General features: G+C 40.8%; 1 protein-coding gene across 1 annotated transcript in view; it reads right to left on the bottom strand.

Annotated features, from left to right (window-relative positions):
* The window catches only part of LOC137632593 (phenoloxidase-activating enzyme 1-like), a 50,788-nt gene that overhangs the window by 13,883 nt on the left and 21,905 nt on the right, over window positions 1-15,000 (bottom strand). Inside the window, exons 5-7 of the mRNA XM_068364624.1 lie at window positions 11,084-11,669; window positions 10,702-10,841; window positions 2,016-2,155 (exon numbers count right to left, since the gene is read on the bottom strand). Coding sequence (XP_068220725.1) covers window positions 2,016-2,155; window positions 10,702-10,841; window positions 11,084-11,669 — 866 coding nt within the window. The remainder of the gene's footprint in view (window positions 1-2,015; window positions 2,156-10,701; window positions 10,842-11,083; window positions 11,670-15,000) is intronic.

Here is a 15,000-nt window from a genome sequence, read left to right as displayed (position 1 = left end):
AAGTATCTGTATTTTCTCTGACCTATAAAGGATAGAGTGGGATTTAGTTAAAAGGGTAAGAGATCAAAGTTTATTCTATATTTAGGACCACACTCTGAGGCTGATCTGTAAGAACACTCTGTTAAATCTCTTTTAGAGATGGTGATTCATAATGTTACATTGACTGTTATCTGGAAAAAGTTATATGGTATGAATAAGTCTGACCAGAAGTGATATTGTATGGCTAAGTCTGACCAAAAGAGATCTTGTATGACTAAGTCTGACCAAAAGTGATATGGTATGACCAAGTCTGACCAAAGAGTGAAGTATTAACCATACAATAAAATCAACAACCATTTAAGCTACAAGGTCCAGAGTTCTAACCCTGCTCGGTTCAGAGAGATTCTACTTAAACACAACTCTACCATTTCTATAAACTAAGGATAGGTCAGTGTGCGAGTGGTACAGCACTTGGTGGAAAATTTTTAAGACCAAGTTTGATGATCCCGGACTATCTTATTTCATTCCCATTTCATATAATGAAACTGTTTAAACTACTGTTTGACATTAAACTAAAAGTAGGAAGAAAAGTGCTGCTGTATCTAGCAGGTATAGACCTTTTTCGACTAAAGCCAAAGTTCTTTTGATCTTTGTGCCATTCATCATTATTTCTAATAGAGATGGAACCTTTACTCAGTGAACAAAACATTAGTACACTTACCAGCTACCTCTAAATAGTCAGTTGTCGGTGATGAGTGATCAGATGAGGCAAAATTAATATTCAATCAAAGTGAAAGAACCTAAGAAGAATCACTGCCCATAGTTTGAAACTACCATGCAATTCAGAACTATGAAATCCATTGTCTTCTTTGCAAACCTTGCTTTGGAGGCGAGTAAGGACATCCTCAAAACGTAAAACTAGCATGGAGGTCTGTCTCAAGGCCAACAACATAAAGGGCTTAGAGCTGCTGTTCAATAGGTGAAGACCATGAAGTAGATAATATTGGCATAGATACATTGTCATACTTTTACTAAAGCTCATGCCTGAACTGTCCTCTTGACGTTCTTTCCACCCATACCCGAGTAATAAGTCCTCCCACATTTTTTAGGTAACTGTTGAACTGAACATGTGGCATTAATGTTCACCGAGAAGGTAATGAATGTCATTACTGATTACTCACATGGGTTCTCAAATTATACTTTGCTGGTGAACTCCATTATCAATACAATAGTTCCAAATGAAGTCTAGCTATACCACAATGAGACTTCAAAACAATTAATTACAAAAGAACACTATGGACAACAAAAAGCAAAGTTGTAAAACTTGCTAGATAAAATGGGTATGGCATGTGTTCCAGTCAATTAATTAAATGTTGTAAATAGTAACAGATATTGTAATAAACCATTATTTAGGTGAATATCACAAATGGGGGATATAAAAAACTGCTACTAAATGAGTCTCCATTGGTCAGTCACTGGCTTTCAGTTACCAAAAATTCTGAAACTTGTTTTCATGTGTATGATATAACAGATGTAAGGATTTACCTCCAACATAAGATTCTGGATAATATGTCAACCCTGGAAATTACCATTCAGCTTATATTGATACCAACTGTGGACATGTCTGAGTGACATCGATAGACAAACTAATTAGAAATGAAATGATGGATCATACACAAAAACCCAAAATTATATCACGTAAATCATGAAAGAGTGGAAGAGGTGTCTATCATTGAACATGGTAATGTTAAATCTGAAGCTATTTTAACACTAATTTGGCCATAACCAACTAATTTCACTCACTTCCCGATACCTGGCAGGTGGGTGGCAATATATTTACCCTCTGGAGAAGGGAATACATCAAGAGACATTTTATTCTTTTTCCTAAAGGGACCATCAAGTCGGCAATTGCAGTTAATAGCATTTTCTACACAAAGGTAGGATTCATAGAACTCAATTCAATTGCGTGCATTAAACTACATTATCAATCAGTGTGTATAAAACGATTGTAAATTCAAGGGTTAAAATTGTTTTACCATCAAATGCAACATCCTGAGCAAGAGTTATGATTGCAATATCATTAGCAAATGTATCCGATTTGTAGTTTGACGTCTGGACATCAGCAATGCGGATATCTTGGGGTTTGGCTACATAATCACCCAGTCGTACATGTGTTCTGGAAATAAAAAAAAATCAAATGAGAATACAGTATAATGAAATAATTGAAGTGATAACTGAAGAAAATCATAAATTTCTATGAATTTCACTTAGTAAAATCTAGTATATGAAGATTCAAAAAATCCAAATATAGTACTGTATATAGTACTCTAAACTGAAGCTTGAGATCCTGGAAAAGTAGACTTTCATAGAGAAATTTATTTCTGTACTTATATTCTATGGGATTCAAGCATGCCTGGTGACATGAAACTGTGGAAAAGTTTTCTACTGGACTTTAACTAACCTGTATGGGTGTCTACATTTTCTCCCCACCAGCTGTGAATTATTAGCATCTATTGATAATCATCTTGTTTACTTTTGAGGCTAATAAATTGTGGGAAGTTGTATGTAATGTATTAATTTTGACTAAGTATTAAAATAAACTTTATCATGAAAATTTACATTATTTCAATAAATATTCCTCAATGTTCATATGCTAAAAGGACAAATCCACTAGAAATTGTTAAAATAAAAGTCAATGGCAACATGAACTCAATGTTAAAACAAATTCCTTGAATACTTCTACTTGTAAAGATATAAAGGTTGATCAAGAACAGCAGAGGCAAGGTAAAGATCACAGATCAATGCTCTATAAAAGCAAGGTAAAGGATAATGATCTAGAGTCTAGACCAAACATATATACATAATATCAGTACCTAATTCCCCTCTTCACCCAAGCTAGGACCAGAGAAGGCCAGGCATTGGCTGCTAATGACCAAGCAGACAGACATACAGACTTCCATAAGACTTCCTTCGCTTACACGGATAGTGGAGTTGCAGATACTACTAGAAATTATCAGGCTTGAGCGGAGCTTGAAATCCTGACTCACAGGTTGTGAGATTGGTATGTTTCCAATGGGTTAGAGGAACCTATCATCTGGTGCCTTTACTTGCTGCAGCCTGAGGATAGTGATAGGCTTGTTGGCACTTATCTTCTTATCATGAGTGGCATGAGAAGTACTGTAGATGAGACTTACAGCAGGTATCTTCAGTAAAGGTATTTGCCCTTGTACCTACGACTTAGCTGTAAAGTGGATAGGGCTTCTTGCTGGATCAGGGTGTCCCATGAAGCAACTTTCCACCAATCCACTGCCACATGTACATGCCTCCTAGGAAGGCGCGACATTGCACCAATGTGATTCAGAGCTTTGGAGCTAAATCTGAACCAACTTGTTTTGAGAATCAGTCACCAAGGCACCATAGACCTGATTGTAAATTCTCAATCCAGGCTCAAACTAGACCAGTGCCAGGGATGGCTTTGACCTTTGAGGGGCACCAAAGTGCTGATCAGTGACCTCAAGTTCTCCCTAAAAGAGGGGCTAAGATCACCTCACCTAGTCCATTGCACTAACGAATGAGTGCAAGAAAGTCCAGGAAGGAACACACTGACTTGAATTGTCTCGCTACGCCAGTAAAGGGCCATGCTTCAGTACCTTAGGGGTAGTCAAATCCCGAGTGCCCTCATATTCCGCCGATGTAAAGGGTGCGACAAACTGCTCTTGAGATTAACCACCCTGCAAAATACAAGTACTGTGACTCAAGAAGGGACCTGGCAATGTAATCAGGGGGCTGATGACAGACGAGGACAGCCAACAATAATGGGGTAAGTTTCTTTGGAACAGATTATGACGAGAGTCAGAGGAAGTAACCAGCATTCTTCAAATTCTTCCCTCTGCTGATCTGGGAGGGGAGGTAGCACCCGTCTTGTGTTGATAGGCATGGTGTACCAGCTGCTCCATCACTGGCCCATGGCCATCAGATACGTGCAAGAGTGCAATAACAACCTTGAGAGGTGCCAATTTCTCAACATGGGGCACCGAAGTACTGCAATCAAAGAAGGGAGCAGTAGTCCACTGTCCAAATAGAAAGGTGAGGGAGGACGGCCAAGCTCCTCCAACACAGGCCGACAGAAGGTGCAAGGCCAAACCTTCCTTAGATCACTCATCGTCAGATGTTTGTAAGAAAGAGTACCCAATGTAGATCTGACTTCTCCCTGCTCCTGAAGCATATTGCCTGGGTCTATGCCAAGGGTATATACTCAGAAGTTTTAACAAAACAGTGAAAACACAGGGGAGAGTAAAGAATTAAGTCTCCCCAGAAATTTATGGGCTTGCCAAGAATAAAACTGGGCAATTCTTAGTCTTCTCACTCCTCAATGCAAAATCCCACTAACGGGAGGCCACAATCTACATTCTGTAACAAAGGGGATAATTGTAACAATAATGACGCTAAGAAGAGATTGGATCTATCACCGATTTATCATAAACTGAGGAAGTGATAAACTGAGGAAGTGTTCAATTGGCAATGGCAATCCTGCTTCATTCCACTATTATTCATGAAGCCGATATCACAAATGAAACTAAAGGCATGAAAAAAATATATAAACCTTGGATAGGACGCAACAGTACAGTACGTCGGTACATACTCATTGCAGCTGAAGACAAAAAGGGATTTTGACGAAGGAAAAATCTATTTCTGGGGAGAGACCTGTGACGCCCGGTGAAAAGGGTCCTTCTTTACACTTTTCTGATATAAACCCTTCCAAATATACCAGAGAAAGATAAAAGCATGGAATGCAGAGGTTACTACCCTCGCGCGAGCACCTTGTGGGTGTCATGTATAAAGCAGGGGCATGTGAAAGCCACTATTCACAGGCTGTCTTCCATTTGGATAATTCCTTCATCAAAGGGAAGGGCCGTAACAGAGGCCCTAGATACCGCACTTGAGCCACTCCACCGATGCCCGACGCGAGCGCCCTCTGAGACATCCTGCTGCAAGAACAAATGGCTTGGAAAGGAAAGGGTGGGATCGTACAAAATAACAGGGGAGGGTTTCACCGGGAGTCACAGGTCTCTCCCCAGAAATAGATTTTTCCTTCGTCAAAATCCCTTTTCTGGGTCGACCTGTGATGCCCGGTGAAAATGTACCAGAGAATGCCTTCCAAGCCCAATAATAAATAGTAACCTAATGAGGAGAGAGATAAACACCATGTAACGAAATTAATATATTATATTAAGGTAAGTAAGCATAAAATTACAAACTAGCCAAAGGACATAGTGAACGTAAGGCTAAATAAACATGATAACAAGGAAGCATCTGAGTATCAGAGCACAATATGCAACAAAACTTACATGGCTAAGAATAACCCAACACTAAAGTTACGGTAACACAATAACAGTTAAAAACCATAGGAACTAAACATGGGAACATAATCTTAGGGCTAACGAACCACCAAGGAGAGCGGCGACGTGGTGCGAGTGGCAGGTAGGAGGGAGAAGAAGAGAGAGGGATGAAAGGAAGAACAAGAGATTATTGGGGAGAGATGAGGCTCCCAGCTGCAACTGTTGGGTATTTAAGGGCCTGTAAGTTCTTTAGATAGTGGCGTTTGAAAACCAAAGGAGATTTCCAACCTGTGTACTTTTTAAGGTCATCAAAATCCATATTTTGGAAGTAATTGATGGAGGTAGCTACTGACCGGATATCATGAGCATGGGGAAATGATTCCGGATTAGCTTGTTTAATGAAGTAGAAGATTTTTTGTCTAATGCCTTGAATGGAAATAGTACCTCCTTGTTCTCTGATAAACAAGGGGCCAGACGAGCGGGTGGCAGTTCTAGCTAAAAAGGCCCTGAGAGTAGTGACTGGACACAGAGAAGTATCTTGGGGAAGAGGAATAATCTTCCAAGGGGACCACCTATTTTGTGGGTCCTCATTTTTAGCTAGGAAAGCTCTATCTGGAGAAAGAAGTACTTCACCTGAAGGGAGGAAATCTATGTTTTCTGAGTTTCGTAAGAGAGCTGCTAGTTCTGAGATTCTAGCACCCGAGGCCAAAGCTCTAATAAATAAAGTCTTCCTAAGAAGAGTGATATAGGAGCAGGATTCATTGTCCGTGTCTGACGCAAGTTTGAGGACATCGTTCAGAGACCAAGAGACCTTTTGTGGACGAACCGAAGGTCGAAGCCTAGCACATGCTTTTGGAATAGATGAGAAATAGGAATCTGCTAGGTTAATGTTAAACCCAACAAGGAAGATTTTCTTCAAAGCTGACTTGATGGTGGTTATAGTGCTAGCTGCTAGGCCTTTGTCAAATAGGAACCTAAAAAAGGAGATGGCTAAATTAGGAGTCATACAAGTATGGTCTGAATTCTTTAGGAAATCTGCTAGTTTCTTAACGGCTGAATCATATTGACGAATTGTAGAGTCCCTTTTGTCTGATTCTATGAAGAGGACATTTTCCGGGTCAATGTTCGCGTCTCTATGAGCTGCAAACTTCATGAAGTCCACAAAGTTAGGGTTTTGGCTATCCTTGAGGAATCTGACACAGTCTGAGTTTGGACTACTTGGGCCAGTTTGAGGAATGGAATCCAGAAGGGACGGCGTTTCAACTCGAGGAGGAGAGGAAACCAACTGCTCTTTGGCCAGTGAGGTGCTACTAAAGCCACTGCCCCTTGGAAGGAGCGTAGTTTGTGTAAAACTTTCATTAGAAGATTCACTGGAGGGAATAGGTAAATCTTCTTCCAATGGTTCCAATCCAGGGTTAATGCGTCCATGGCATAAGCCTGAGGGTCCAGGTTTGGGGTCACATAACAGGGAAGTTTGTGATTCAGTTGAGTTGCGAATAGATCCACCGGAAGGAATTTATGTCTAGGGACCATTCTGATTCCAGTGGTTTCGTCCTGGATAGTGAGTCCGCTATCATATTCTGGACTCCTGCTAGGTGAGTTGCTGACAGGAACCAGTTCTTTTCTGCTGCCAAGGCGAAGATAGTGACCAGGACCTGATTCAGGTAGGGTGACTTGGATCCTCCTCTGTTGATGCAGTGTACTACGGCTGTGCTGTCTGAGACTACTCTGATGTGGGTCGACCTCGGAGGGGAGAGTCTCTTCAGGGTCAAGAACACTGCCATGGCTTCGAGAACATTGATATGGAACTATTTCATGGCGGGTGACCAAGAGCCCTGAAACATCTGATGTTGGGAGTAACCCCCCCAGCCACTCAGAGACGCGTCTGTATGAACTGTCACTTGTGGAGGGGGGAATTGCAGAGGAACCGATTTGGAGAGGTTCCTCGGTTTGGACCATGGGAGTAGTCTCATTTTTAAGACAGAAGGGATCTTCGAGATCTTGTCTCTTAAAGGTACTGTAGCTCTCTTTCTCCAAACTCGATTGATGTCTTTGAGTTTGGCTTTTAATAGGAGATCTGTTACTGAAGCAAATTGGAGAAGGCCGAGGATTCTTTCTAAGGCTCTTCTGGACACCTATTTGTGTTTGAGAAAGTTCCTGATCTTGGAAGCTATCTCCCTTACCTTTTTGGGAGGAAGGGAGAGCCTGTGCTTTGAAAGGTCCCACTGAATGCCTAACCATTCGAAGCGGCTTGATGGTTGTAGGCGGGACTTTTGGAGACTGACTTGGAATCCCAGTTTGGCGAGAAATCGAATTACTTTCGTCTTAGCTCTGTTGCATTCCTGGGTCGACCGAGCCCAAATGAGCCAATCGTCCAGATAGGCGATGATCTGTATCCCTTGGTTCCTGAGTTGTTCGAGCACTGTCTCTCCCAGTTTCGTGAATATCCTGGGGGCAATGCTGAGACCGAAGGGCATGACTTTGAACGCAAAGGCTTTCTTGCCTAGGCGGAAGTCTAGGTAAGGAGAGAAGTTTCGAGATACTGGCACATGATAATAGGCGTCGGTAAGATCGATAGAGGTGGTGACGGCCCCACGGGGAAGCAAAGTCCGTACCTGAGAGATAGTCAGCATACAGAACTTGTCGCAGAGAATGTAAGAGTTTAGTTTTGACAAGTCCAGAACCACTCTCAACGCCGACGAGTCTTTCTTTGGAACTGTAAATAGACGGCCTTGGAATTTCAGTGATCGAACCCTTTTGATTGCTTTCTTCTTGAGTAACTCTGTGGTGTACTCTTTCAGGATGGGAGTGGGTCTCTGGAAGAAGGTCACTGGTGGAGGTGGAGATCCCTGTGACCATTTCCAACCCAAGCCTTTGGATATTATGCTGTGAGCCCATGGACTGAAGGCCCAATGGTCTCGAAAGTGGTAAAGTCTCCCCCCTACCGAGATCACATCATTGCGAGGGAGTGAATTTAGGTCCCTTCCTTCCCCGGGCACCCCTTGATCTGGGTCCGCCTCGATGGCGGAACTGTCCTCTACCTCTGTAGCTTCCTCTCTGGCGTCCACGAAAGGAACCGGAGGGTTCGTAGCTAGGGTTGTATGCAGGGGAGGACATCCAAGAAGTCATGGGGTTGGGTTGTGTACCTGGGGGAGCAGTGAGGTAGACCAGCTGTTGAGGAAGAGCCGGTTGCTGAGATGTCGAAGCAGATGAAGACTGGGTTGACGTGTGGGGAACTGACGATTGGTGGTAGTGGCCCCGGTTCGTCTTGTAAGGGGTATATCTCTGCTTTTTCTTGAAGAAAATTTGCTTGTGGGATTCGATCTTCCTTTTGGTCGAAAGGCCACACCTTACTTGCAAGTTTTGGTTTGCCCTCGCAGCGTCCTGAAGAATCTTATCAACTTCTTCCTGAGGGAATAGGGTCTTACCCCAGCAGGAGGACGCTATCAGCCTGTTTGGTTCATGTCTGATAGAGGCTTCAGACACAACGTATTTTCTGCAACTAACCCGAGCCGACCAGAAGTCGTGGAGGTCGACTTGGTAGGACAGAAGCAGGTTCTTTGTGAAGACCCTGAACAAAGATTCATTCGGGTAAACAGAGGCTAGGGACTCTAAGGAGGTGATGGAGTGGAGGGACCTAGCTAACCTATTACATGCCTCGAACTCGGTCTTAAGAAGATTCTCTGGTAATTTGGGAAGCTTCTCAGAAAAAAAGAGTAGAGGCGCAGTCTGGGTCTAGCTTCCCTACCGTGAAGGTAGAAGAAGCGTCATCCCAGGTAGCAGAGTACTTGGAATTAGCATTGAGGTGGGATCCGTCTCTTTGAGAGCCGGCATGGCAGAGCCTTCCTTGACGGCTTGTATTGCGAGATCTGTCACTTTATCTATAAGTGGCAAAGTAATGGACGATGCCGATGTAAATATAGTGTAGGCACCTTTGTGTGGGGTGAGCTTGGAGTTGGTACACCCCCATTCTGGCAGAGTCCTGGCCCAGACAGCTTGGGCCTGTTCTTTTGGAAATATCACCGTTTCCTTCGGTACCTTGTCCATTCTAACCAATGCATGCTCCTTCAAACGGACGAAGCCGTTGAATGGGAATTCTAGCCCCGGGGGGTAAAATTCTAGGTCCTCTAGAGGGCAGGTGCCTATGCCATCTAGAGTTAGGGTACCATTTAAGTATGGAGCATGCAAGGCAAACCTCCATGGGTTGTTTTTATCGAAGGGGGGTAACTTCGACGCGTCTGGGGCTGAAGGCAGAGGAATCTGAGTTCCGGAGCGGATCAGATTTGCCAACATATCCTTTAGCTCCGTCATAGCCCTAGAGTGTTGCTGAATCTGTTCCTTTATCATATCCCTGATCAAGTCGACGGATAAGGAGGGTTCCTGAGAACCACCCGCCGACGAAGCCTTGGACTTGGCGGACTTCGACTTCTTAGAAGTTAGGGTTGTATGAGAGGTACTAGGGATATCAGGAGCAGTCGAGGGTCCGGGGACCGGTGACGCAGACAATAGCGAGGCTGAACTAGGTATTGAGAAGACAAAATTCAAGCATCGTCAAATTGAAAGGCTGTTCCAGCTCTATTGAAGACATCTCCCTATATCAAAGGTTATCAAGATTGCTGGGAACTAGGTCCTGAGTTGAATAATGGACATGCAGTCAAATAACATTTGAATTTATTAATCTATAATTTTCTTATTTTACAAAAACTCTAGTTTTAGTTACTTCTTTTAGTTTTACAGATAGGTACAATTATTAGAGATAAGATAATAATTACAGAAACAATCTTGATTCCCTTATTTCAAATGTATTTACACATTATTTGTTACCAATTATCTATCACAGATGAGTTTAAATTTTAATTTTTTTTTTCTATTTTGATTATATAAATGACCTGTTTCTTTCCTTTACTGGTATCCCACCTTCATCAGTATGTGGTAGTCAGCAATATAAACACCAGGAGAGGTTCATAGAAATAAACAGTATTTTAATAAAATTTATTTCTATACTCACTTGATGTTTATATACATGCCCACCCTCCTCCTCACTGAGCTGTAGTGTCAAGAGGATAGAGAATATTTTGACTTCAATAATAATAAAAATTTATGTACACAAAGTTTGGCAAAAATTTTTCAAACACTTTCTAAAAATTAGCTTACATAGCTACCATTATCAAATGTCCATTCTTAAACATTTCAGATTAATTATGCAAAAACTAGATTTTGTTAGTGTTCATAGTCCTTATAGGTACTGTACTTTGTTAAATCTAAAAATACCAAATTTTAGTTTCCTTCATGCATACAGTATTACTGTTTCAAGATATTCTGTGGAAATCCAGACATAGCCACTAAAGATAATAAATGATCAAAATCAATATTGGATACTTACGGATTTCTAGCTCTAACAGTTACACAGTGAGCAGCAGTGATGACATGCTTCGGGGTAATCACAGCACCTCCACAAGTTACTTCAAAATTTCCAGTCTCGTCAAAGAAACCCATGGCTACGAGCCAAGGCCAATGTGATTGCTGTAAAGATAGTAGAGAATCATACTTTCCATGATCAAAATTAATGGAATAATGTATGCTATACCAGTTCTATGTATAGTGGATGATGTAACGAGCCTTTCTTATGGTTCAATATAGCGTGGAATACAGTACTGTAACAAAATTTGGATTTATACTTATACAATATCTTAATCTTTTAAAAAAAATTTTTAGGATCACTTAAGTAAAAGAACCTTCATCATCAGACAAATGCTAAATCTTACCCCATTTGCTCTTGAAGTTCTTAAACGGTCTAATGATCCACACTCCCTCTCAAATGGAATAGTGGTAGAATCACTGAAGGAATCTTGAGATTGATCCTCATCCATTCGATCTGGTATTATTGCATTAGGAGAAAATATAACACCATTCTGTGGGGCCTGAGTTGTACCAAGAGCTAATGGATTTTGACTAGATGGAGTTTGAGAGGGTATTACAGGGGGGCGAACTGGCAGAGACACTGGTATCTGATCTACAGTACCTTGTGCAAAAGGATTCTGAGTCTGAGTAGTAGGGAAGAATGACCCAGCCGTATTTGTAGGAGGGATGGAAAAATTTTCAGATGGTTGAGAAGGAAAATTTGGGAAAGGACGGTTCTGTGGAGGTGGAACTGGAATTGCTTGAGAACTGCCACCTGAAGATGGCCCTCCAAAGTTTATTCGAACTGGCTGTGTAGTTGGAAAGGGAGACTCAGTCTGGACAAAACCACCAGAAGATTGAGGAGAACTAGGCAGTCGAGGTGATGATGGGGGTAAAGCAACACGATTTGGGTCATTTGGACAGCAGATACGGACGGTAGTGACCTCCAAACTGGAAATTAAAAAAGGATTAATGCTTTCAATTTCATTTTAAAACATTTATGATGCATTTCAATAAAATATTCATAATATTCAATAAGGAGCAAAGAGAGTGACTATTATGCTTTGGTTTATTTACTTCCTTGCCTTGAGTCACAAAATTTTACACGTGACTGTACTAACTACCTGGTTTAAGTAACTCTTGACTATATTTATTTGCAATTTTTCATAGACTATTATAGAAGAAAATATATGATTTTATTTTGTTCCAAAACAGGGCAAGAAAGTTTCACTATGGCAATGATGAATCAATCACATAAAGGATACAATAAATAAAATAATTTGGAAGCATTATAGTACTCTGGGGCTTATCCCTCAAATATGTTTTTAGTAATAAATATGTCCATACAAATATATTTGTTTTAGAATGTTACTTACATTACAATGTTGAAAGTTCAATACTGTATCACAAATTCAAGAATTAAGGGATTTTGACGAAGGAAAAATCTATTTCTGGGGAGAGACCTGTGACGGCCGGCGAAAAAGTCCTTCTTTGTACTTTTTCTGATATAAATCTTCCAAATATACCAGAGAAAATTAAAAGCATGGAATGCAGAGGTTACAACCCTCGCGCGAGCACCTTGTTGGTGTCGTATATCTAAAAAGGGCGTTTGTAAAACACTATTCACAGGCTGTCTTCCATTTAGATAATCCCTTCATCAAAGGGGGAGGGCCGTGACAGGCCCTAGAGAATACAGTTGGGTTACCCTATCGACACCTACCACTCGCGCTCACCAGGTCATCCTTCTGTTTTGGACTTGCCAGCAAAGTTGATAAGTCTTTTGCCCAGTGTTTTTCGAAGTGATTGTCGTTAATTCAACATGACTGACGTTGATACTTCACCCTTACCAATGTTAAGTACCATAGGTTGTTTTGGCAGCTTTTGACAGTACCGGGCATTTGTTCTGTTTCCATTATGGTGGTTTTTAGTTTTGGAAGCGATTGTCCTGCCGAGTTATCGGCAGCCATTTTGGGTTATGTTCGCTTCGGTAAATATTCTAGTTAATTTTGCCCATCTGGTACTCTGTCATCTAAGTTATATCACTTACGTTTTATGGCCTTTTAGTGTTATCATTAATTTTTACTATGGTATTTATTTGCTTGCAAGTCCAATTTGGACCTACGAAGAATAGCGATTTAAAGAATAGCGAATTAAAGTTTAGCGATTTAGTCTGTTAGTTTGTACTCGCCTCAGAGGCTTCGATTTAGACTATATCCTTGTTTTTTTGTTACGATGTCGTTATTCTTCGTTCTTGGTTATTACTAAGAAAAGCAATCAATTTTATTATGTTCTTGTTTTATTGTGTGATGTTAGTTTTTTATTATGTAACCTTGAGAGCGAAAACAGAGACTGCTCGTTCCCTGTTCTACAGATATGAGTTATCCCTTCTCTCGTTTTCTTTGTTAGCTCGAGTAAGAGAGGTGAATTTCCCGTTCTCCGTTTTTATACGATCACGAGTTATTCAAGCCTCCTCTTAGTATCAGAGTTGATGATAGTACGTTTAATATTATAAACGTTTTTATTGATGTGGTTACTGTTAATATAGCTAACACTATTAATAGGTACGTTAGTGTATGAGTCATTAATTGGGGTCGTTTTATACCGACACCCTTAGCTCCGTGAGTTATGCTTAGCTCCGCCTTGAGTTATGCTCCGCTATATGGATACTCATTGGGTGAGAACTAGTTAACGTTCAGGAGCAGATTTTTGGAGTGCAACGGTGAAATCCGGCACTCGGACTCCGGCTGAAGCCTTTTACACACGAACCTTTGTCATGTTTGATCATAATTACACCGTTACGGCCGGCTTCACGGGAGATAACACAATCATTCATTGAGGTTAATGTTATCGTACCGGGAACGGTCACGATATCACGGTGACGGGCCTTTGCTACCGGATCTCCGGTTACAAACAGAGATCAAGCAGACGGCCAGAACCGGAGTTAACAATGTGATACCGATGAAGACTTCACAGTTTCATTATTACGGTCCCTTTTTCATCGAATCTCCGGCTTCACTGGAGATAACACAAACATTCAGTATTAGAGAATGTTATCGTACGGCTGAGGATCACGTTTTCACGATGACGGACCTTTGTCACTAGTTCTCCGTTACAAATAGAGATCAATCAGACGATCAGAATCAGGGTATGAACCCCTTTTTCATAAATAATCACAATATCGTTATTACGATCCTTTTCATCGAATCTCCGGCTTAACCGGATATCGTACAGGCGATCAGCATTGAGGTTAATATTAGTTTTCCTCTGGTGTTCACGTTGTCACTATGACGGACCTTTGTACCGGGGATTGTTACCGGAGCTCCGGTACAGACAGAGATCACTCAGACCACGGGTGGCCAATCTCTTGTTTTTGCTGTAAAGGAAAGGATTTAACATGAATAGAAAGTCAACTGTACTTACTTTAATGACACTTTGAATTTGCGTTGGTAATATTCATTAGTTATTCTTGAAAGTCCAAATAAAAATATATGAACATAATTATGCCTATATTTATGCATATATTTAATTCTAACTAGGTATAAATATGGATAAATATCCATACAACATCGTGTTCAAATAGAAATAAATTGATTATGCCTATATTTATGCATTTTCAATTCTAACTATGCCTAAATATGAATAAATATCCATACAACATAGTGTTCAAATAGAAATAAATTGATTGTGCCTATATTTGTGCATATTCAATTCTAACTATACCTAAATATGAATAAATATTCATACAACATCGTGTTCAAATAGAAATAAATTGATTATGCCTTTATTTATGCATATTCAATTCTAACTATGCCTAAATATGAATAAATATCCATACAACATAGTGTTCAAATAGAAATAAGTTTCCACTCAGTACTGGGAACCAAACGTTGGCCCCTTCTAATGAAGGGCCGGGTCGAGACTAACCATGCCATGAGAGGCTATCTACTGTTCCTTGAAACTGGTCAGTGAACAGATGAATCAATAGAATACTAATAGCCAGTAAATAATGTTAGACCCGGTTCTGAACGTCTGAGTCAGGGGTGGCCAACCTGTGGCGGATGCGCCAACAGTGTCACATTTCATGAATACAAGTGTCGAACTATACCCCAAAAGATAGTACATTAAATGATTTTTCTTTAAAATTGATTTTTATGAGTTATACAGCTGATCCCAGCCTGTGAATAGGATCACTAACCAAAGTTCAAGGAACATCCAGACTTATGTCCCCTTTCTTTTACAGAAGGTTCGCCTACATGGTTCCCGTCAGGATGATGATGAATCT

Source organism: Palaemon carinicauda, chromosome 41, assembly GCF_036898095.1.
Source record: "Palaemon carinicauda isolate YSFRI2023 chromosome 41, ASM3689809v2, whole genome shotgun sequence".
NCBI lineage: Eukaryota > Metazoa > Arthropoda > Malacostraca > Decapoda > Palaemonidae > Palaemon > Palaemon carinicauda.
The sequence above is the reverse complement of the archived record's forward strand: the minus strand, read 5'-3'. Positions and strand labels throughout refer to the sequence as shown.